This window comes from Sinohyriopsis cumingii, chromosome 10, assembly GCF_028554795.1.
Source record: "Sinohyriopsis cumingii isolate HCF-2022 chromosome 10, ASM2855479v2, whole genome shotgun sequence".
Classification (NCBI taxonomy): Eukaryota; Metazoa; Mollusca; class Bivalvia; order Unionida; family Unionidae; genus Sinohyriopsis; species Sinohyriopsis cumingii.
Genome location: NC_142970.1, coordinates 925,218 through 950,956, shown reverse-complemented (window position 1 = coordinate 950,956; position 25,739 = coordinate 925,218). Strand labels below are relative to the sequence as shown.

The following is a 25,739-nucleotide window of genomic DNA, read 5'->3' as shown; positions in this document are numbered from 1 at the left end:
TTCACTAAGAGCTTCTATGATGTCTAGTTGTTTCCAGATGAAATGGTGCTAATCTGAAGTAGTGGCTATTTTGAAAAGCTTGTTAACGCAACTCATCATGAATAGTCATATGGTAAAACCCATTATGAGAGACCTTCCCTTGCTGCCAACAAAGAAGGGGGTCTCAAGACGTGGTCTCTCATACTAGGTTTCTACAAAAAGACCAGTTTTGAAGGTTGAGTTTCAGAACATTCCATTCTTTATTAAAAGTTTTTGTTAAAATATTGTATGCATTTATATAGCAATAAAGATATGCTTTTATAATTAAACATGAAATTTACATTTGAAGATCGCTTGCACATATATTAGCATATGAAATCGGTTCTGATTTACTCCTCCTTTATAACACCCTAATTTTGTTTTAATGATGTTTAAACCACTATTTTGAGAGTGTTAAGCTCGTTTTCACTTGTTTACAATAATTATTTTCTGACTTGGTTCAGGTAAGACACACAAGGATTAATTCTATAAGAAAAGCAGACCGCTCCACTGGCCTAGTGGTTAGAGCATCCGCCTCGGAAGCAGGAGGTCGGGGGTTCAAACCCTGGTTGAGTCATACCAAAGAGCTGCCTCAGCGTAAAGAGGTTAAGTGTTATGACTGGTCGGCCTGGTGTCAGGATAATGTGACTGGGTGGGACATGATGCCTTAGTGCTAGACATCACTATAAACTGCCACACTGCAGACATCATAGTGATACGACTGAAAAATTGTTAAAAACTATGTTAAAAATCCTAATCACACATATATAAACAAAGCTTGTTACCCAGTCGCACCAACTTAAATAGATGTTGGCTTTAAAACTGGCATGTAATCACTGTAACATTGGGAGAAAACAAACCTTTCACACTATGAACTGAATCCTGCAAACGATTCTCACTTGCCGGTTTTATGGACAAAGACCTTATTCACCCCCAAGGCAATACAGATTAACTCTAAACACAAGCACTACAATGGCAATTTGCGACATGTACATTAGCCTGGTTTACGGACTGTCTAACACTATATAAAAACTGGTTGCCATAATTGTTTTTTTGTTGTTGATCTTTTCATGTGTGTTTTTGATCAGAACAATCACTATTCAAGCGATCTTTGTTACAGATGATTACATAAAGGTCATTTGTGTCTGCCTCTGTTCTCGCGATATGGTCATTCATAGAACTGGGTCCTACTTGTAGCTTTGACAAGACCGGGAACCAAGCTACATGTATACTACATTTACTTTAGTCTGGTTTATAATAAAATATAAATACACCGCTCCCTCGATAACTCGTGCCCTGATAACTCGCGAACCCGCTTATAACGCGGTGTCCGGCGTGGATCCCGTTTTTTTAAAGGAAATATTTTTTAAAAATGAAGAAAATCATGATCAGAACTGATGAATGAAACCTTGATATATCGCCTGTTTTATCGTTGAAAATGGCAGTTAGTGCCCGAAAAGTTAGAATCAACATCGTGAAATTTTCAGGTTTTAATAAGGAATCACATATCTTGTTAGATTTTATCGGAAAAAATATTTTCTCAGTTCACTGTAAATAATAATACTGTATATGTATACGGCGAAACAGCGATCAATGAATTATAGTAAATGCTAACAGGTGGCAACACTGAATGAAATGAACACTAATTAAATATGTCTTGTCAGGGGAAATTAGTGTTTTAATTGTGTTGCAGTGTAAGCAGTATAATCGTTGCATGTTCTCTTCTATTCAAACATGAAAATAGTCAATTGACCGTCACATCGATGCCCGCGAGCACATCTGTGAGAACCTAATTAAGTGCCGGCTGCGTTTTGATCGACGACTTGGGGAGGTGTTTGTTGCATTGTAAAAATTAATTAAAATAGACCTGTTTTGTTTTATCACATTAAGTCGGTCTTTGGTATCAAATCAGGTTAAAGACGTACAAAAATACAGAAGTTCAAAGGAATGCAAATCCTACATGCATAAACTCTTGTGGTCAATATCGTGTCTCAACATCAATCAATATAATTGGACCAATCGAACATGGTTTCAAATATTATTGTCATTAAAGTATATATTAATCAGTAATTTATCCTAATCATTTGTAAATGTGATCATGGAGATCAAGGGAATCAAGCGAAAGGCGTACTCAGTGAATGAAAAGCTTACTGTCATAGAGAGGGTTCGTAATGGTGAATCAAGATCAAAAGTTTGTAGTGAACTTAAACTTGCCGAGTCGACACTCAGAGGTTGGCTTAAGGATGAGAAGAAATTTTGGGATTATTTGCATGAAGTTGATTCTAATGATGGATTTAAACGGAAACGGGCACGGACTGCAAACGACACAGAATTAGATGATGCTGTGTACACCTGGTTCACACAGCAATGTGAACATGGTGTTCCGATTTCGGGAACAATTCTCAAGGCCCAGGCAGAGAAAATGGCCAAAACTATGGATACTGATTCAGATTTCAAGGCAAGCCATGGATGGCTTTGTAGATTCCAGCGCCGACATGGAATAAAACAAAATTCGTTGTCGGGAGAGATGCGCTCAGCAAATCAGGTGGCCGCATCTAGTTATCCCAACCAACTCCGAGAGATACTGACCTGTGATGGATATACAGACGACCAAGTTTATAATTGTGATGAGGCTGGTCTATGCTATCGGATGATGCCAGACAAAACTCTAGCTACCAGAGATGATACACACAAAAATGAGGGTTTCAAGCTGAACAAAGAGAGATTAACACTTTTGTTTTGTGTTAACAAAACTGGCACACATAAAATGAAACCATTATGTGTTGGCAAATACAAGTCTCCCCGTTGTTTTCATCACATGAATATGGACACCCTTCCATCTGTATATAGAAATAGTGGAAATGCATGGATGACTGCAACAATATTTGCGGAGTGGTTTTCTAAGATGTTTGTCCCTGCCGTCAGAAACCACCTGCGATCCGGGGGCTATCTATCTTATCTATCTATTTTGTGATAGCAAATTTTTTGTTTTTTAGAGCAACACAAGTTTCGACGTTGTCGTTTTTCGATATGAATGTTATCTTTTTTGATAAAAGAATTCTTGATTCATTTTGAACAAACAATAAAACTAGAATGTATCCAAATCAACACAAAAAGCAGTGACGTAGTACACAATGTGTTTAGCGATACACATGTTAAGAGTACTGATACCTCGTGGAATAATGTTTGTTTTTACGATCTTTTCAAGATACTTTATTCAGAAATTAAAGGTAATTTATAAAGAAAAACAAACAGCACCTTTATAAAGAAATATTTATTCACAGTTATTTTCAGCACGATTATAAAACGAGTATTTAACAATGCAAACCCCCCCCCCCTTCACCTCTCTCTGTCGATCTCCACCTCTTTATTAGTTTTTTATAGGTCCTTCGGTAACTTGCGCCCTCGCTTATAGTGCGGTTGATGTTTTTGGACACTGTTGTGTGCGAGTTATCGAGGGAGCAGTGTACCAGCAAAATTTCAGATACCGGTAGCCAGCCTGTTTTTTTTTTACGCATTAGTGATCATTAGATTAAATAAAAGTCTGTGGAGGTGGACTCTGTTTTTGCAATGTGGTCTTTCATAGCAGTGTTTAAATACATATTTTTGCCAAGACGTTGTGGTCGCTGGTCATGTTCAGCAGATGATCACTCATGACAAATCATATGATAAAATCTGTGCATTATGATTGTGGTCGGAAATAACAGGTGTTCGCTCATAGGAGAGTTTGCTCATGACAGTTTTTCCTGTAACAGCATTGGATTTTTACTAAAAGACTTCTTATGTCTTGAAGTGCTAAACAAAAATGGTGCCAGTCTGCAGTATCTGCCATTTTGAAAGTCTTGTTATGGTTATCAGAAGGGAATTTTCATTAATAGATGGTCTCTTGCTGGTCCTGAAAGAATGTAAGTTTGGCATTTAATATGGTTACGATGGCAGTCGTCTTGAACAGAAAGTTGTATTGATATGGGGTTTTCACCTGAAGACTTGTTATGATGTCCATTTGGTATAGAATGAAAATAGTGCCAGTCTGATAAATAATTTGGCTATCATGACAGTCATCTTGAAAACCTTCTCATTGCTATGCCTGACTTACTCATAGGACAGGCCCCAAAAATTTGGATAGTTTCTATCCAAGGTAATATGACACCCCAGCTGAATGGCCCTCTGCTATTAACATCCCAAGCCCATGCCTGTGTGAGCCTGATGAGTTCTTCCAGGCTGGTGTAAACTACTGTATGAACCCGGTTATTAGTTCACAGAACCTCCAAATATTGCAATTGAAGCAAGTGTTTGGACAATATAATGAGTGTCGTTTTATACGCATTTCATTACTGTACTATAAAGGCTTATTACTTCATATGATTTTTTTCTTCCAGCCACACAGAAACATTCTATATGGTTTTATGAATAGTCCATATAAATGTTGTTACATCCCACATTGTAATTTGTCGGTCTCAAAGAATAATGCACCTGCTTTTTTAATTTCAATGAATGTGCATTTTAAAAAAAAAATATCACATAATACTTTTAGAAATTCTAAGATGGTAAACACATGATTTTATGAAAAGATCATTTGCTATGCCCCATTTTTACATATGACTCTTCTACTGTAACACTTTTGTACAAAATATGTTTAACATCTATTGCAGACTGCACTGTAAATTAATAAAGTCCAATAAACGAATCTGATATTTATTTTCCAAATGATGATATGTAAATTAAAAGTACTGTCAAAGTTTACATAAACATTTCGTACATCTGAACCAGAACACATCAGAGGTAACATCTATGGTACGATATCAACTATGCGTCTATCCATGCTTATTACAAGATCCTAGAATTATTTGAGCATAGTATTTACAACTGTTCAAAATGCTGCCCTATGGGGTACACTGTCCACATTGTGTGTTATTTCCATTTCAAATGAATTCCTTTTTAAGGTATGAGTCGTTATCCTATCTGAATTGCATTGGACTTTAATGGCCATTCAATATTTTCATCATTCCTTTCTAAGTCCTGTAGTACATTATTTGTTGTGTTTTACAACGTCTGGTTGCTGATCGCTAGGAAAACTTCATCTTTCTGGAAAAGAACACAAATTCATCCAAGTACACTGCTGTATGGTAAACAATGAAACTTAGATTCAAAAATAGATCTTGATGGAATGCGATTTATGGGTTCCTCAAAACTATATATATAGATGCACCACGGTAAGGTATATAAATCAGTTTAATACGGATAATTAACACATAGATGCATGCAAAGTTTTTGTCCCAAGAAGAATGTATCTACTGAGGAAAATAAGTACTCTAGTTTGTTTCGCACAATTAATTTTCTCCTGGAGTAGCTCCTCTGGTAATGATAATAATTGTTCTTTGTCAGATACATGAACATCATCTCCAAAACTGTAATAAACTTCACCGTCTGGACACATGGAAATACAACAGTATCGAAGAAGATCTGGCAAAGCGGCCTCGTGACACCATATAGTCAATAAATAATCTATCTGAACTTGAATAAGGCTTCCTAAATTCCTCAGGGCACTTTCCGGGGGCATCCGTGTTTGTGGATGTCGGAATTCTTTCCCAGGCATTTTGATTGTTATTTGCCTTACTTCTTCAAAGGACAATGCAGCTGCATTGTAGATCTTTGGACAGTACAAATCCTTTAAAAATGAAATGTATGCATCAATATTTAGCATTATGGATGAAATTGACTCATCTGTATCATGGATTTCCATGTGAAAGAGTTTGAAAAGCTCAAGACCTTGATTGTCAATGGCTTTCATTAAAATCTTTTCATGTGAAATTCCATAATGTCGTGGCAAAATGTCATTTCCTCCCATGCACAAAATGATGGCAATCAGAGCCGCCGAATACTTCTTATTGAAGTATCTTTCAATACTTTCTATGATTTTGGAAATGTTGTACAGCTCAGGCTTTTGTTTCTGTAGCCAAACATAAACAGGGCGTGTAAAGGTTCCAGTTTGGTTTCTTTTCCAGTGGAGACTGATACCAAATAGGTGAATTAGGACTGTGTCGATATCAGCTGATGATACAAAGTTGACAACAGAATCTCCATCAGACAACTCAGCATCAAGCTCCTTCATCCAATCAAGTTGAGCCATTTCTGCTTCTCCCTTTCTCTGCCTGATGTTAGACAGCTTCTCCATACCAACAATTCCTGATTCGGAAGTAAATCGAACTCTCAGTGGTGTTGTGAAAGGACAACATGTGCAGGGGACCTCTTGGCAATGACATGCTGTCAGCAGAGCTTCACTGTCTATATCCAGTATAATATTTTGCTTAAGAAGAAGCTGATCAATGTGATTGCCTAAATAGGAACTTACAAGTTTCTTGCCGGTCGCTGTTCCCACAACAGAGGGCTTGTGAAATTTATCTTCACTGATCACCTCTTTTTCTTCCTTCAAATGTAAGATAGATATTTTTCCTTTAGAATCCCGCATTTTTCTTGTATGTGCTTTTAGTTTGTCTGGTGTGAAGGAATATTTTTCCTCACATATAACAATGTGACGTAAATTTGGAAGGTGTCCTATCAGCTTGTGAAGAATTGCCTTTGATACGTACTCTAAGTACTGGTCTCCAGTCGAAGCTGATGTCTTGAACTTCACACCGGCAGATTCTACAACTGAAGCTTTCGTTTGTTCCTTTATGGTCGGTGGAACAGCTTTGAAATCTGTTAGGATGAACTCATCTAAGTCTGGCAAATCGTCCTTTTGCTCACTTGTAGCTCTGGTATCAGATATTTTCTTTATCAACTCGAGAAGAGCTCTTTTCACACCAGCTGATTTATTTGTGGATGATTTTGTCCCATCTGGCTTAAAGATTGACTGACAAGTATTCATGGAAGAGCTTAGACAGTCCACAATCGTTGTCATCTTCTTTACTGTCCTTTTTCTTTTCTCCTCGCTTTTTTCTTTCATGCTCTTACATGATGTATTTTTTGGTACGCCTTTAGTCCTCTTGATTGTTGACCCTTTTGATCTTTTTATTCTGTTAATGAGATGTTTGGGTCCGTTTATCAATTCAATGTTAGGACAATCACTAAGTGTCATACCCAATAGACACTCTCTTGCTGCATATCTGTGAATCATGAATGTTCCTATCTCTTCTGTGGTTGAATCTAACATCTCTTGCTAAACCTCTGGATTCTCCTTGTGATATACATTTCTTAGAATGGGATCAAAACTTGATGACATTCCATTTCTTCGATGTATCAGACCATCTGTTCTTACAGTATGGCCCAAGTCGTTATCACTGGCTTTTCTTCCCATGTACCTTTCTGAAATTTTGGATGCTATCTCTTCATCTTTTTTCTCATCTTGCTTAATCTTTGAAGCATCCTCTCCTGAGATGACAGACTGGATTACTTTATGGACTTGTCTCTGCTCGTCTACTGTGGACATCATTACATTGCTTAGTGTGGCCCCTGGTCGAATACATTTCTTTGCATCTCTGTTGTCAATCTCTCGAGCAGTGTCTAATCCAAACCTGACAATACTACCATTGTGAGAGGTACTGAATAGAGCATGTTTCATTTGTCTGTGAAAGTGACTTGATTTGTAATGTTCTATCAAAAGCCGTGTGCAAAATCCAGCATAACTGGAAGCTCCATTTAAGAATGAGAACGGAAGTGAAGACTTCACACCGGCCAGTAGTAAGTTGTATCCATCTTTTCTTCCTACTCTTTCAGCAACGGCGATGGCTACAATTTCGTCACAATGCCTCATTATATCAATATGCAGGGAAAACGTTTTATTCTCAGTGGATGTTTTCTTAATGAATTCTTTCAACATTTGTCCCCATCTCAATTCAAGCTGGCTGATGGATAACTCCTGATCACACAAATTTTTTTCCAGCTCCTCTGCATGTGAATGTGGTAGCGAGTTGATAAACGTGATGATAACCGAGATATGCAAAGCTGCTGACAATCGCCAAACATTTCGCGTGGCTGTCTCGATGTTCTCGATACTTACCAATTTACTGCAGTCTTTTTCAATATCATCATCTCTCATATATTTCAGTATATGAATGAGGCCTGATGTTTCATAAGCTGATATTAAATTCATGATTTTAGACTTTCTCAAGTGCAGTACTGGAAATTCTGGAAGAAATGTTGCATACTTTTTGTTCCCATCTATAAGCTTAAAAAGATTTCTGGCAATCTTGTAGTCAGGTGCAAACAGAACCTTATCATTTGTTTCACTCAGTTCAGCCTTCTCCAAAAAATCATCGAGAACCACTTTCAATGTGGTTATGTCGTCATCTCTACCACTGGAGGGTGGAGGATGGCGGCATAATAGTGGCGGTGATGGTGTGTTGTTTAGATCCTGATACTCTAGTATGCTACTATCAGTACTGCAGACAACAGTTTCATCTTTGTTTGTCATAAATGGTATCTGTATTTCTTCAAGGAGGGCTTGAACATCTTGGAGAATATCTTTATTAGCACCAACTTTTATCCTAATATTTGAATATTCTTCCTCCTCCTCTTCGTCGTCTTTTCCTCTTTTTTTATTCATTTTATCTTTATACATTGGATGTACATCCTCCTCATCTATATCACTGACATCAATATATGGTAACAAATCACAAGATACATTTGGATCATCCTGGATGTTTTTCATATCCTCGATTGTATCCCCATTACTGTCAACTGATCTAATGGAGGTAATGGCTCCATTAATGCTCTATATATCTTCACTGGAGATGTTTAGTGGGACGTTTTCAGTTCTATCATTGTTACTAATTTTATCCATTTTCTCCAAATCATGAATGGCCAAGGATGAAAAGCTTTCATCTAGATCCATGTTTTCTTCCTGAAATTCTGAATTTTCCATCGAAGCCGCTTTGCCTAGAATGTTTGTGAAGGGCTGTAATGATGTAAGTCTTGTCCACATGTATTTCAGGCCCCATTTGGCTTGCTGCTGAAAACGTTCAGAAGCACACTCTTCATCAGAGGTCATCTTTAGCAGAACCCATTCTAGATCTTCTTTTTCCAGCGGTGGTGCTTCCTTGCATGCACAATTAGCTTTTTCTTCACACAGTGGAAGATGCCATGTTAATACATCGTTTGAATCTTTTGGAATGCCTTTGATTGTAATGGGCAGGGTGCATAGTTGATTTATTCTCCTTTCACCAGGTTGTGGGTCAGTTTTCATGGTGAGCTGGACCAGATTGTCCATGAAAAATATAAGATGGCAGTCTTTGAGACAAACCAAATGTTCAGAAGATCAGACATCACTTGCTTTTATATAGCAAAGTGGATATGGTTTCAGATACGTTTTAAAGTGACAAAGTTCTGGATCTGAAGCTTTCTTAAGACGTCTGTCTCCATTTCGTAGACTTTGACTCATATTGGTAGCTGATGTGATGGAAAAAATAGATGTGATGTTATAGTAGTTGATGAACAACTCATCTGTGACAATATCTTGTATGAGACCACTGTAATTTCTGTTAAGTATGTTCAGTGATGAATCGAAATGGCAATATAAAGAGGATAGTTTTGATGTGTAGAAATCATCTGATGATCGACGCCTGAGGCTGTCTTTGTTCAGTAGTGTTTGTTCTAATAAACACTGGAATGGTAAAGGAACGTGCAAGCGCCATTCTCTCATTATTTGAAAGTGGTTCATATCTAAGGGATCAGCAAGCCAATGTTTCTCCTCTTTAAAACATTGAAAGCAAAAGGAGTCAAGAATTCTGTATTCCTCTGGGAGACCTTGGTCATCCAGACAAGATGAAAGTGACACATAATGGGGTTGGAGTTTTCCAGATTTTAGATGACTTCTTGCAAGAAAACGCTCACCAGGCGGAAGGCAGCCTTTGGGAAAGAAAAGTATGACAGGCACATAAACATTGTGACTTTTCTTCAGAGAGGCACGAACTATCAGAGACATATCATCATACATTTCAACATTATGTTGCAATTCCTGCAATTCGATACCAGTGTGTACTCCTGCTTTATGTGCACACATATTTGTGCACTGAAACCAAATAATATTTTGAAACTGAGGAGCAGGTATGTCTCTGAGAGCATTTTCTGTGTCGGTTTCTATTTTCTCAGGTCAATGGATACTTTCAAGATGGATAGTAATTCCATTTATTGCATCAGCAGCAAACTTTCGAGCAACATTCCGCTGACATACCTTCAAGCACAACTGATTGAGTTCTTGTCCATTTTCTGCCAACTCTTTACATAATCTAAAGAATTCCCATTTACTTTCCTGCTCATCTTCGTAGTCTGATGCTTCTTTCTTACAAAAGGAACTATAATGCCATTCGAACAATTGAATTTTATTCCATTCGCTGTCGGTGAACAGTGTTTTATAATCAATAATTAAAGATGGAATCTTCAGCCCTTCAAGTTGTAGCTTATTAATTGTTTCTTCATACAGACCCAAACTTAACATTTCAACAGACGCTAGTTGTTGATAAAGGTTCCATGTTGATTTATTCCATTTGTTTGAAGATATAGACTGTGTTTGTTTTTCTAAGAGTTCATCACATACCACTTTGCAAACCTGGAAGTCATCATAGTGATGGAACATATATCGAAAGAAAGACGACAAAGAAACCAAATTCTTTTCTTCTCTCTGGATTATGCCAGTATCATGTCGCTGTAATTCTTGTACAATATTTTCTTTCTTCACAATTTTTTTCTTGTCATGAATCGAATGGTTAGATTTAAGGAACTTTACAGATCATCTATGGCTATGAAAGTTCCATCTTCGATTTTATTGAAAGGTAGAGACTCGAGTGATGGTATACAGATGGAAACCTGTTGAAGAATGAAATTTAACTATCTGATGTCAACAATTCTGTCAACCTAGATAATAAAATATAAAGTTAGAATTTTGGTACTAGATTTTATGTATTGGAAGATAAAAGATTACAAGTATGATTGATCAGTAATATGAGAGATGGATAGAAATATAAACAACAAACATATATGACCATATATCAATTGCTTCAATTTGTTGCCTGAATGCTATTTACACAAGGCTGGTGTCAGTTAAGCTCCAATGTGTGATTAAAGGCTTTATACACTTCCATGATCATTTACAAACATATATGCTAATTACCATAGTCTCTATCTATGCTACTTATAATATACATTAGGCAAAAAAGTACTACTATCTAATGATGATACATTTCTAATTTACCGACATAGACAATGTTATGCCTTAATTACTTCTTGCTGCAATTAGACAAATAAATGACCAACATGAGAATTAAAGCGACATGAACTCTGGGTTTCTTGATTTTGTGGATTTCGGAGATTGAACTTAACTTATTATTATCGAACTGTCAATGAACTTAAACTGGATTGATACATTAATTCTATAAACTTTTGCAAATGACCGTGGTATAAGGCTATTATATTTCTACAATTCCATATATATATATATATATATATATATATATATATATATATATATATATAAAGTATCTCAAATAGAAACTCACAATAGAAAGTTTATGTATGTGATACACTAAATGATAATACAAATTACTGAATGCAGGTAATATAGAATTCTTACCATTTCTTCCTCTTCAAATTCTTGATGATATTACATACTCCGTGTCTTCAAGATAAAACTGTAAGTATTCTTGTAAAAAGTCACAAAACTATTTAGACAATGTATTTAAAGCATCTGTCAATCAAATACATCACAACAACAGTCAGTTAATCTTATTTTGGTACAAAATATAGACCTACCATTTATTATGCCCAATACAATAAATATAGAAATTCCATATTTAAAGCTGGCTTTCAAACACAGGGAACTGAAATAGGGGCATTATAACTGGACAGTTAGCTGGGAGTCTAAAAGCAATTATATTTGACATGAGTGAAAGTCACACTTGCTGATAACAAGGTGATGACAGATAAAGCAAACACTGGCAGGCAAGCAACAGAATCTAGAGATATTCAGACCTGGGGCCTGTCCTAGGAGTAGACTGAAAGTTCCAAATATTTTCTCTGCTTTCCAAATTGATGGCTATGTCAACATAGGGTGTTGAGCAATAGATTTGTTATGGTATCTAGTTGGTTCTGAATGAAATTGTGCCATTCGTACATCCAATATGACTGTCACAACAACTGTTTTCAAAAGTCAAGGGGCCCCGAGTGGCCGAGTGGTCTAAAGCGCAGTCCGTTACAGATCACTGCCATCTCACCTCTGTCTGCGTGGGTTCGAGTCTAGGATTCAGCCTATGTGGGTATGTGAGAAAGCTTGCCAGTAGCTTCTCGTGGGTCGGTGGTTCTTTCCGGGGTTTTCCCAGGTTCTTCCTCCACCATTAATACTGGCCGCCATGTATAGCCTATCGTGTGCTGAAAAATGGCGTTAAACCCTAAAACAAAACAACAAAATCTTTCTTTTGGTCACTGTACCCCTCACCCCCTTTTGAATGGATGATTATTATAAAATGGGATTTTGACTACGAGACTTGTGATATCCACTTTGACCTACATGAAAATGGTGCTAAGCTGACATTGACTATATGTACCGTGATGGTTAATTTTAAAATCTAAATGGTTTGAAGAAGGAAAAAAAGAATTCGTTGAAATTCTTTTAGCTCAATAGAGCAGGAGTCTGTTTGAAGGGACTCTTGTTGTATTTTTTCCCCGTAAGCTATAGTAGATGAAAATGTGTGCCTAAAGGGGCGGGGGGTGTGTGCCAGCCTTGGGTAGCGTCAGACAGGATATTCTTGGAAACCTTTATCAGTTCAAACTATTTTGTTCTACATTTTGTTTCATTGTTGGATCATGTATGGCACAGCCTGGGTGTTAATATTGTTGAAAAATTTCTGTGATATTTATTTCAGGTGATGGCCACATTAGGGACAGAAACAATTAGGCCCAGTTCAGCTGCCCAATGTGTGGCTTATATTGCATGTACAGAGTTGCCACAAGGTATTTGGCCCACCGTAATTGCACAGTTGACACAGAATGTCACCAACCCTGCCAGCACAGAGATGATGAAAGAGTCAAGTCTGGAGGCCATTGGCTACATCTGTCAGGATATTGTAAGTTAACATTAATAACAATTGTTTGGACATTTCGGATTATTCTAAGCAGGTTTTAGTTTTATTACTTGTTTGCACAGCAACACATGTAGATCATTTAGTGGGTAGGCAATTGAAATAAAGTGCCCAACTGAAGAACACTTTATGGTAGCTGACACATGCAGGTCCGATGGTTGGATTCAAACCCATGCCCTTTGGTAAGAATCATATATTTAGTAAATGTGATGACAAACTGTTGTTGAAGCCAGCATTTAATGGCCGGTAATTATCTTCAGATTTTGGAAATGTTTCTAGCTCCACTGCTCATGGACCAGAAGATCTGTTAGTACAAATATGTAATTACTACTACTACAAATGTTTTCTGAGGATTGCAATGAAACTAAATTTAATCATCCCAAGATCTGGATGACCCTAAATGAGAATGGTGCTGCTGAATTATCCAATATGGCCACCACAGTATCCCCCCTTGAAAATCTTGTCATTGCTTATCTTGAATGAATAGTCATATCAGCAGTTGGTTCAAAATTAAAATGGTACCTGCTGAATGTTAAATATGGCTCCCATGGCAAATATCTTGAAAAGATACTTGTTGCTACTCCTTTTGAACGAAAAATCATATCAACTTTATGGTTTTCACCTGAAGACTTCTTACAATGTATGATTGGTCATAATTAGAACTGGCTTGTGTGGACATCAGAAATGAGATCAAAGTACATCCAATATGGCTACCACACTTACAGCTTGAAAATCTTGATGCTTCATCTGAATGATGAGCAAATCAACATGGTGTTTTCATGAAAAGACTGGAGTTGGTCCTGAATGAAAATAGTGCTGATCTGACATCCAATATGACCACAAGAGCAGCCATGTTGAAAATGTTTTTATTGTTAATCCTGAACGGAAGTCTTACAAATGGGCATGTTGTTTTTTTTTTAAACCGAAGACGTATGGTTCTAGTTGGAACTCAAAATTCTGCCAATCTGATGTCCAGTATTCTGGCTACAGTGTCAGTCTTGATTATTTGTTGCTACTCTTCCTACATGTAAAGTCATATCAGCATTGGGTTTTTACCAGAAGACTTCTAAAGATGTCTGGTTTGTCCTAAATGAAAATGGTACCAAACTAGCATCAAATATAGCTGCAGAGATGCTGCCAGCTTGCTTGATTGCATGATACATGCAAAATTTGTATGAATTTGCACATTTGGAAAGCGGTCATGTGCGAGGACTCCCGCAAATTATTTTCAAGTCATGCAGATGAAAATGTACTCTGCACTGTCTACAACTTTATTGAGCTGTTCACCATTATAGTGCTTGTAGAAATGGAAAAAATACTGAAGCATTTGTTGCGACATGTATTTTGCATGCATGCCAACCATTACGCTTTTTTTCCCACTAAATTACGCCCTACATGTAAACGTATATGGATTACGCTTTTTCGGTATATTCACCTTCCCAAAAAAATCAATTGTTTGTTTTCTCGTTTTTATTAACATCCCATTAATCCCACAGACCATATTTTAGAAAAGACGGCTTCTACGTAATTACAATATAAGAGGACGCTTGTCCGTGCACTTTCCTAACAGTATTATGTTCTATTTATAGCAACTCTTCTATTACCAAGCCCCCCTGCGGGTCCGGGGTTGTAGAATTGGCTCGAATTGCCTCGCTACCTGTCGTAAAAGGCGACTAAGTAGAGGCAACCTGTTTGCCATGGGTTGCGTCCCGTGTCAGACAGACAGATCTACCTGATTCAGCACCAACTCTAGTATCCCCCCATTACCAAACACAGAAAAACACGGCATCTACACAAACTACTTTCAACAAGACCCAACCAATGAAATCACCAAAAAACAAAAACAAATCTCAAGGAAACAGGCAACAAAAGGGGTCAGATGTCCCCATCAAACTCTATAACAGGTTTGGAGACATTGAGAGCATGGATGCAGAAGAAACTGCTCCATCTGCCCAAGGGAGCTCCAGACCTACAAACAAAAAATTCACCCCCGTACTTCCTCCAGAGAAATAACCAAACAAATTCCCTCTGCGAAAGGTCTAACCTAGCTCCACAATCTTTAATTTAATTTTATAATGAAAAACACTATCATACAATGGAATTGTCGAGGACTTAAAGCAAATTACAATGATATTCTCCTACTTTTAAAAGAACATGATCCTGCGGTACTATGCCTTCAATAAACATTCTTGAAAGATATGGACAACATCACATTTAAAAACTACTCCCTGTTTAACACCTACTCTTCAGATGTTGATAGGGCCTCAGGAGGAGTTTCTGTTGCTGTGAACAACACAGCCCCTCATAGCGTCATCCATTTAAACACAAATGTACAAGCCATTGCTGTAAGCGTCACTCTTCATCGAGTGATTACATTTTGCTCTATTTACTTACCACCAAACACTAACCTAGTACCAAACGAATTAGACAACCTTGTTCAACAGCTTCCCGCGCCATTTGTTTTACTCTGGGACTTTAATGCCCATAACATTTTATGGGGATCAAATGATATAAGTGACAGAGCTCACACAGTTGAAGACTTTATTTCTAGACACGATCTGTGTCTATATAACACCAAAACACAGACATATTTACACCCAGGAACGGGTACATACACGTGCATCGATTTGACAATTTGTTTTCCTTCGCTGCTTTTGGACTACGAATGGAAGGTCATTGATGACCTTCACAGCAGTGATCACTTTCCAATATTCCTTGAAAATATTACTTCTGCAATTGATGACATAATTGGTGGAATATAAAGAAGGCCGACTGGACTAAATTTGAAACACTCTGTAAAACTAGGCTGAATGCAGATACAGTTTTCATTGTTAATGACCCTATTCAACATTTCACATCTATTTTATTAGAGATTGCAGAAGAATCCATTCCCAAGTCCTCGCCGAATTGTAAAAGACCCCAAAACCTTGGGTCACTAAGGAATGTAAGGAAGCCATTAGACTACGCCGAGAAGCATTGAAAAAATTTAATAATCATCCGACGCCCGAAAACTTAAATATATATCGTATTGTCCGGGCCAAAGGTTGCTGCACAATCAAAGAAAGTAAAAGGGCATCATGGAAGAAATAGGTTTCCTCTTTAAACTCTCGTTCCTCTGTTAAGAAAGTTTGGGACACTATACGCAAAATAAACGGAAAGAGAAAACAAAACCCTCTCCAGCATCTGACACTGAACAATAACAACTTTAGTTCAAAACGTGACATTGCAAATGCTGTTGCTGACATTTTCTCCAAAAATTCATCATCATCTAATTCATCAGAAGCCTTCCGTAAACTTAAAACTCTAAAAGAAATGTCACGTTTAAAATTCACATCCAACAACTTGGAAAGTTACAATCAACTGTTCTCACTATTGGAGCTTAGGGAGGCTTTAGATAAGGCCCATGATACATCCGCTGGGCCTGACGAAATACATTACCAGTTTTTGAAACACCTTCCAGAATCATCATTAACATCTCTTTTGAAACTCTTCAATGATTTATGGATTACTGGTAATGTACCAAAAATCTGGAAAGAAGCTACTGTAATACCAGTTCCCAAACCAGGTAAAGATAGCGACGATCCCAACAGCTACTGACCTATTACACTCACCAGCTGTGTGTGCAGAACAATGGAATGATCAATTCTTGGCTTGTCTGGTCTTGGAAACTAATAATTTAATATCTCCTTTCCAAAGTGGCTTTTGATATGGCCGTAGCACCAATGATCATCTGGTTAGACTGGAAACATTTATTTGCGATGCATTTATTAAGAAAGAACATTTAGTAGCGGTTTTCTTTGATTTAGAAAAGGCCTATGACACGACATGGAAATACGGGATACCTGCATGATCTAGGTCTAAAAGGACGTCTAACCTATTTCATATCCAACTTTCTCTCCGACAGAGAATTCAAAGTACGAGTGGGCTCTACCCTCTCAGATCTGCACGAGCAAGAGATGGGTGTGCCCCAGGGCCGTATTTTATCTGTGACGCTCTTTAACATCAAAATTAATAGCATCACCAAGTGTTTGGCTCCTGGCGTGGATTGCTCATTATACATTGATGATTTTCTAATATGTTATCGATCAAAGCACATGCATACAATTGAAAGACAACTGCAGCAAAATACAAACAAGATTCAAAATTGGGCCAATGCAGACGGTTTCAAATTCTCTAAATCCCAAACAGTATGTATGAATTTCTGTCAGTTACTAAGACATCACGATGAACTTAACCTCACTCTGGATGGAACACCTATTCCAGTTGTTGAGGAAACAAAGTTTTTAGGTATAATCTTTGACAGAAAACTGACTTTTATTCCACACCTAAAGAACTTGAAAGCTAAATGCTTAAAAGCACTTAACCTACTTAAAGTAGTAGCGCACACTGACGGGGGTGCTGATAGAAAAATCATCCTCAATTTATATAGAACGTTTATTCGCTCCAAACTAGACTATGGTTGCGTTGTGTATGGTTCAGCCCGAAAGTCATATCTTAAGATGCTTGATCCAATTCATCATCAGGGAATAAGACTGGCTCTGGGAGCATTTAAAACATCCCCGTGTGAAAGCCTACTAGCTGAAGCGAACGAACCACCATTATCGCACCGTAGAGAAATGCTTTCCGCACAGTATGCTCTCAAATTAAAATCAAATCCTCTAAATCCTGCTTTTTCGGCTGTTTTTCAACCCAAATACAAAACCTGATACGAAAATAAACCAAACGCCATACCTTCCTTTGGCATTAGAATATCATCCAGCCTTGACAGTACAAAAATTGATCTTTCTAAAATTCACAAAATGTCGACCTCCGAAACACCACCCTGGCTACTTAAACAACCAAAAGTACTTTTTATGCTACACCATGGAAAAAATCTGAAACAAACCCTTCCGTCTTCCACAATTATTATCAAGAACTCCTCACTGAATTTAAAAACTACACAAGAATTTATACCGACGGATCAGAGGATGAGGAAAAGGCTGCTGCAGCCTTCGTTTGTGGAAATCACACACCGCAAGTTCGCTTACCAAATGGAACATCAATTTTTTCCGCCTAAATCAGAGCAATAGACCTTGCTCTGCAACATATAGAAAGCAAACGTATTTTAAACAGTATCATCTTCTCTGACTCGCGATCAGTATTTCAGTCACTACACAATAGAAAACTGGAGAATCCATTATTGAAAAACATACTTGTCAAAAATACCGAGATGAGTGTCTCTCACGATAATATATATTGTTGGTTACCTAGCAATATTGGTATTAAAGGTAACGAAAAGCGGATCGTGCTGCTAAAATGGCCCTTACTCAAGAACCATCTGATTTTAAAATACCGTATAGTGATTTTAAACCTAGTATCAGAAGGTCCTTACGTCAGAAGCGGCAGGCATCATGGAATAATGCCGTGAATAACAAACCAATCAAGCCAACTCTAGGAGAATGGACTCCTTCCTACAGAACCAAGCATAGGGAGGAGGTAGTCATTGCAAGAGTCCGAATAATGGTCATACGTATATCACCCACTCCCACATACTGAAAGGTGAAGACCCACCAGAGTGCATTTCTTGCAATGAACCTTTCACTGTTAAGCACTTTATGATAGAGTGTTTTGACCTGCAACCTACGCGCGATCGTTATTACATTGTGCATGACATGAAAGAACTTTTTGATACTATAAACATCACTCGTATTATAGAGTTCCTGAAAGCTGTAAATATTTACTCTAAACTCTAACTTTTATGCTATCACCTTGTGCAGTTTTATGCATTATATATACCATCCCATTTTAATACCTTTTCATCATTTTTCATTAACATAGAACATTTACATCCCCCGTTGATCGGGAAGCTTTATTTTGCACTGTTACCATCTTACCATTTTAATTTCAACCATTTGTTCTTTTATATCGCTGGTAGATATAGAACCTTTTATAATTTTTAAAAGATTATACAAATAACATTTTGTTTGGCGCTAAATAGCCTAACAGTGCTGATGCGCCGTTAAAAATAAAATCAATCAATCAATCAACCTATTACCAAGAAACATGCTGGTTCTACTTTCGACCTCGTATTCTATTTATAGCAGCTGTTTGGCTTAGTGAGGAGAGAACGGCTGGTTTTCTAATTTTTAATCTTTACTCGCAGATTCTTTTATTCTAATTTATATTTAGTACAGAACCAGTCTATAGGTATTTGGCTCTGAAAAGTATTATTTATTTTAGTCGATGCATGTAATAGAGCAAAAATATCTCCTTTCAAATAATTTCACAGATGGATTAGAAAAAGGCAAAAAATAAACGAAACAAAAATTAACAGAATCCTCCAAAGATGAGGACACGAGGGCAGAATCATGTGACGTCTATTGCAGGCCGTGTGGAAAGAATTTTACTATTTGGCGCTTAAAGTCTTCAGATGTATTCTAGTTGATGTTTGTGTTAGAGCACATACATTTTCAAGGAATTTCACAGGTGGATCAGAAAAAGACCAAGAAAACAAATGAATCCTTCAGAGATGAATAAATGAATGGCATAATACAGCGTTCCATTCTCGGGTACAGGGGCTCATGTCGTTGCTTAAAATTGACCGGTCATACATATGCTATATAGTACATGTATAACAGGTCAGGTTTACGCAACAATACGAGTCCCTGTATTCTAGGGCAGCATCATGCTTATTACAGTCTGTGCGGAAACGATTTTAATATTGGGCATGGTGGTAAATTTTATGTGGAGAAACACTTGAAAACAAAGAAACACATTAAATTAGCTCGTCTTACGAACTCCAATACTAAGGTAACTTGTTATTTACAGCAGAACTAATGTGCGGACATGACTGTTATAAATGCAGAGGTGTTGTTTACTGAGTTCTTAATATAAAGATGATGAAGAGCTTGCTGTTGGTGCAGAAGCAAGAGAATTCATAGAACACAATTCTACTTTAGCTGTGAAGGTGTTTTATGATGCTTTTAGAGATTTTTATACTACAGCTTGTGATTACATGGTCCAGAAATTCCCCTATGGAGATGAAGTGCTTTTAAATGCTTCAGTTGCTGATGTAAATGAGAGACAGTCAAAAAGCTTCAAAAGTGTTAGATTCTTTGTCAACAGATATCCCTTACTATTGCCATCCTTGTCTACCTTGGATCATCTGGAAGGAGAATTACTGAAGTATGAAGTTGCGAATCTACTTGACAATATACTTAATGCAGATAGAGCTGATGTGCAGTGGCACCTTATTTCCCAACTAAAAGACACAATCACTGGAAGATATAAATTTCCTCTTCTTTGTCAGGTTACGAAAGGAATATTGGTTCTTTACCATTCTGATGCTGACTGAGAGATTGTTTAGTATTGTTAACAAAAATAAAAGTGAATTCAGATCCAGGCTCAGTAACCCAGTACTTTGTGCTCAGCTGGTGTGCAAAACATTCATGGTCTCGGCTAGTACAAAGTGTTTTAAAATTCAACATGAAAATCTGTTGTTTGCTGTAGCTAAAAGTGCTAGATATGAAAACTTGAAGCACTAAAGGATGTTAAAAGATGAGAGGGGCAAATAAATCATTGTTTATTAAATTTTTAGCATATGTGGATTCCTCTTTTTGTCCACTTGGATTGCACTTTTATATCGTCAGGAGTTGGCATGTATGATTTTATCATATCTGTTGACATCTGGTTTCTTCGGCTTAACATGAATGGTTGTTGATCTAAATTTGATGAGGGTTCTTACGGTCTTGGACAGTTTGGGAAAAATGAGGTAGCATTTTCAAGGTCATGAAAGTTTGGGAAAATTGACCAGATTACTCTGAGGTCTTTAAAAGTCTTTGAAAATTGAAATAAACCCTAAAATTTTAAATTCTTTTGATAATCACAAATTATTATTACAGGGTTCCCATGCTACCGGGAAAAAGTAGGGAGAAATGGGGGGAAAAAATTAAGACAGTGAAAAGTCCTTGAATTTTGCAAATATTGACGAAAATCTGGGAAAACCCCGGGAATTTTCCTCCACAACTTGACGCCATAAAATAATGATGTAATTGAGTCGTAACTGAACTGATCGTGTGTTAAATTTATCAAGTTCTAACCATAATATTAGGGGGTTGCAGTATGGATCATTTGGGTGCTTGCCATAAATATATTTGTTCAGACAATCCAAACGCTCTGTGGATTAGGTTCGTCTAGTAGACTGTTTGTTTCACAGACAGATTGTTATCCATATCTTTTATTTTATATGGAAGGTATGAAAACCAGTCTATCATCACCAGAGGCCAGCATGGTGGTGTTTAAAGCATATCCCCTTAGCGGATGGGCTGGCAAACTTAAATTTTGTTAAATTGTGTTAAACCTGTATGAAATCAATTTGAAAATTATTTATTTTCTCCAGTTGTGAGTATTAAAATCATTGTGTCTTTAATCTGCTGAAAGACGATGAAACTAATGCATGGATTCAATTTGAGCTGATACTGGCGATTTCGATTTCTGGTCGCATGAGCACGTAAAATCTCATAACGGTCATTTTAAAATATTGTAGAATTTTTTTAAAATGAAAGTCCTATACTGTTTGTAATAAAAATACAAAAAATGAAAGAGCACAAAGTTCTTTATATTTATTCCGTGACTCACTTCCGGAGTTACGTTGTATCATGTGACTACCACGTTGACACGTGCTCTCTCTCATGCAGGGAACCAGACTACTCTGCTTGATGAATCAGACTGGCAAGTTTCTTGTAGTTTTCAAAATAAATATGTTGAGAATTCTATGTTCTTTCTGGTTTTTACAAAATGTATCAGACTTTCATTTAATATAATATAAATTGTGTACAACAACATTAAAAAGGAGTTTGTTGTTGATATCACGTGACTATTGGACTTAGATGACATTGTTTGAGGTTTGTGAAATCATGTGACTATTAATGTAAATGGCAAGTATTGGGTCCGGTTTCATCTATGCTGAGTTTCGTCTAGTCTGTCAGTGGATTAAAGACCTAACGATTATAATACTTGCCATTTTTGAGAAAATAAATAGTTTTTCTTAATTCTTAATTCTTTAAAATTAAAGGTTTGAAAGGCAACAAAATAATTTATGCTCATTATGTTGTTTCCACATAGCAACATAATGCAGGTCAGCAAAGTAAAGTTAGAATTTGTATTCTGTACATTGAAATGGCTTTAAATGTCAACTTATAGGAATATAGTCAGATTTACAACCTGCAGTAAATGTATAGGCATTGTACACATTAAATATATTCAAGATCAATCTTTTTCTCACCAGTGTCTTTTCATTAGTGTTTTTTTGTGTTTTGTTTTAGGATCCAGAAACTCTACAGACACAGTCCAATGAGATTTTAACTGCCATAGTGCATGGAATGAAGAAGGAAGAACCCAGGTAATAGAGGATTTTCACTGGGGGGCTGTTCTGGTAATCACCACCAGTAAAATTGTTTAAAAGGCAGTCCCATCTTCACTAGCCAAGGTTCCGATAAGGTATTCCTATCTATACCTTGGTAGATTGAACAGATATATTGGGTGTTTTCTCCTAGTAACAGCTATTGGTTTTCATGAGTTGCCTTCCTTAGTTTATAATGCCAGCTAACAAATAGTGTGGTGCATTGTACATCTGCCAAAAATGGCTGGGGCAATTGTCCTAAAAAGGATATTTTGGAAGTTTTACATTGAAGATATGACTATACCAGAGGGAAGCCATGACAGGTATATTTAAAGGAGACTAGAAATCAAACTTTTTCTTTTACGTATGTAATTTTCTACAGATTTTAATTCGACTGCAGTGTTTATAAATTAAATATCGTAAGTGGGGTAGTGATTATATTGAGTGGAAGATGCCACGATTCCGTAAATTGCAGAGTTTTTCTAAGTTTTGATGAGACGACATCACGTGGTACTGTGACACAATGCTAGCCAGTCCTTGAATACAAACATAAACGTTGGCGAGCGAGGCAGACAGGAGGAGACCACATTTGGGTTGCTCATTCAAAAGTTGAATCTGCAGTCAGATATAGTAGTTTATGTACTGTACTGGTCAATGCTAAAAGAAATTTGTTAGGCACAGGCCCCGGGCTGGTGACTTAAATAAACTAAAGTCCTGAATGAAATTCCACAAGCCCGGACAGTTCATACCTGTCAACTCTCAAGCCGGGAGAAAAACCTCCCGATTTTGGTGGTATTTCTTAATCTACCTCCCGATCTCAGTCTAAACTGCCACACTGCAGACATCGTAGCGATATGACTGAAAAATTGTTAAAGCTACGTTAAAAACTCAAATCACACGCACACACGTCTAAATCCGGCACTGGACGAAATAATTAATATCATACAACAGTTTTATTTTCTTTTTTTTTTCTTCTTCAGTAAATTGAACATGAAGATTAAACATTATTCAAGTAAATTTCAGATGTTTTTAAACAACTACAGCAGTACTATAGTAAAAGAAAATATTAAAAGAATAAAATCATCAACAATTAGCTTAAATGAATGATCACTTTGAAATTTTCTCTATAAACAAAATCGCATCTCCATTTTTGCCAAAGAAACTCGGGCAGTTAACACCTGACATTCCTCTACCTTATATGTAAAGTTTAATTACTATGATTAAATTACAAGGAATAAAACAAAATATACTATGCAGTATATGTGGCCCTAAAGAACTAATTCTGAATAAATATTTTATTCAGCAAACTGTGTTACATGCATTAAGACTTAAACCTAAGGAAATAAGGTGGGGCATAAAACGTGAGGAAAACAGTTGCCACATGTACGGTAACTTATGTACGGTAACTTGTGACTGCAGATTTGAACTGTTAAAATGAAGTCCATGGCATCATAAGTAACAACAAAATAGGCATCGTTTATTTGGTAATCAATTGCTGGTGCTTACACATACACACACTGTCTAACATGGTTTCTTTGAAGTATGTCCGAAGGGCAGTCCTTTTCACAAGATCAATGCAAGGATAAAGATTATGTTCATTAGTCACACCGGCTTTATTGTTTACGTACTTAAATCAAAACTTTAGCTCTTTTGCAATTTAGCCAGAGCTGACCAGAATATGCAAAAGGGGCTTGTCTTGGGGGAATAATAAGGCGTATCACGGGGAGAAAAGGCATGTCCCATGGGCGGTCGCACATTGGGGCAAGGGGGTAGGTCAATAGCCACCCCCCAGTTTCTTTTGTCAGACAGTTAATGTGAAACTGTGACCTCTTTTCTTTTAATCGCTGCTATTTAAATTGCCCAAGGACTAGTTTTATATCAGTTCCAATTATTACAGATTACCGTTTATACATAATACATGTATACAAAGAATTTTTAAAATTTTTTTATAAGATTACTGAAAATTGTGTTTTCTTGAAACACGACAGGTTTTGAATGTTACTTTTAGCAAAGCTTCCATTTGATTAAAATCAAATCTAAATTTCACATAGGACAGTGGTGATTTGATTTAGATTGTGCCGTGTTAAGGCATGTATGTCAACATCTTGAAAATACATTTACTCATTTCACCAGCACGATTAAAGTTTCCTCAGGTAAACAATTTTTGTTTCGACAAGCCTGACGGGCACCTCACTTTGAATACAGCATGGGCCGGAACTTAAACTAGAGGGACCCAGGGTGTCGGGCTGTCAGATTTGTTTTTAGCACTGCTGTTGTAGATAAAAGATCTGTGGATTGGTTGTTGCATTTTGTGGTCACTTACTCGTCCTTCTGCCTATTTTCGTAACTCACACGTTTAACACTTTTCCCAGGATTTAAAATGTCCAAAGGTATGTCTGGTACAGCGCCAGCTTTTAGTCTAGCCCTTGCATTTGTGTATCTTTGAGCTGCCATTTTTTCATAATCCCTCTTGTAACATTCCTTTGAGAAATGTAACGAGCACATAGTGCTGTGTGTTGTTGCTTTGAACTTGACTCGCTTGTAATAATGTATCCATGCTTTCATTATGCCTTTATCTTTTGGAAAAGAAAAAAAAATGATGTCCACAAGATTTTCTATTACACCCGTAAGCAACGCAAAGCGGTATTGTCTTTTACTCTGGCAACTCCCACTAGGGCTGCTGGAGTCACTACTATGACGTCACATCCCAAAAGTACCGAATAGGCATGGACATTTTGCATACGAGGTCACGGAAATTCAGCTCCTAGAAGATAGGCCAATATTTAAATATTGGCATTACGGTCGCAGATGATACTTCAGAATAAGGTTTTCTGCTATAGTACTGTTATTATTGTTCATTATTTCCATTGGTTTCTGGTCTCCTTTAAGTGAAAGGTATTTTACTATCTGGTGACTGTATGTCACACTGACATGAGCTAAACCATAATGTGTTTCATAGCAGTTTGCTTTTGTCAACTTATTCTTTACCGTTGGTAATAATAGCTAGTAGTTAACAAAGTGTGAATAATAAGTACTAAATATTTGTAACACATAACACAAATTTCATTACATCATATTCCTTACCAGAATTGTTTGCAGTTGATGAAAATTCAGAGCAAGTAGACCATTATGGGATTTTCCAGTTCTCTACCATTGTATTTTGTGAAATATTTCTCTTGCATTTTGTTCTAGCATAGATCTTTCCTTTGTTCTCAAAAGGAGGAAGGAAAGGTAAAGCTTTCATGAATTTCAGTTACTGCAATTTCCCTTTG

The 25,739-nt window shown here is 37.0% G+C and overlaps 1 protein-coding gene across 3 annotated transcripts in view; it reads left to right on the top strand.

Annotated features, from left to right (window-relative positions):
- LOC149789479 (importin subunit beta-1-like) overlaps positions 1-25,739 on the top strand; it is a 208,535-nt gene that overhangs the window by 7,553 nt on the left and 175,243 nt on the right. For all 3 annotated transcript variants that reach the window (XM_089971493.1, XM_089971494.1, XM_089971491.1), the window contains exons 4-5: positions 12,873-13,073; positions 22,391-22,467. In XM_089971493.1, coding sequence (XP_089827619.1) covers positions 12,873-13,073; positions 22,391-22,467 — 278 coding nt within the window. The remainder of the gene's footprint in view (positions 1-12,872; positions 13,074-22,390; positions 22,468-25,739) is intronic.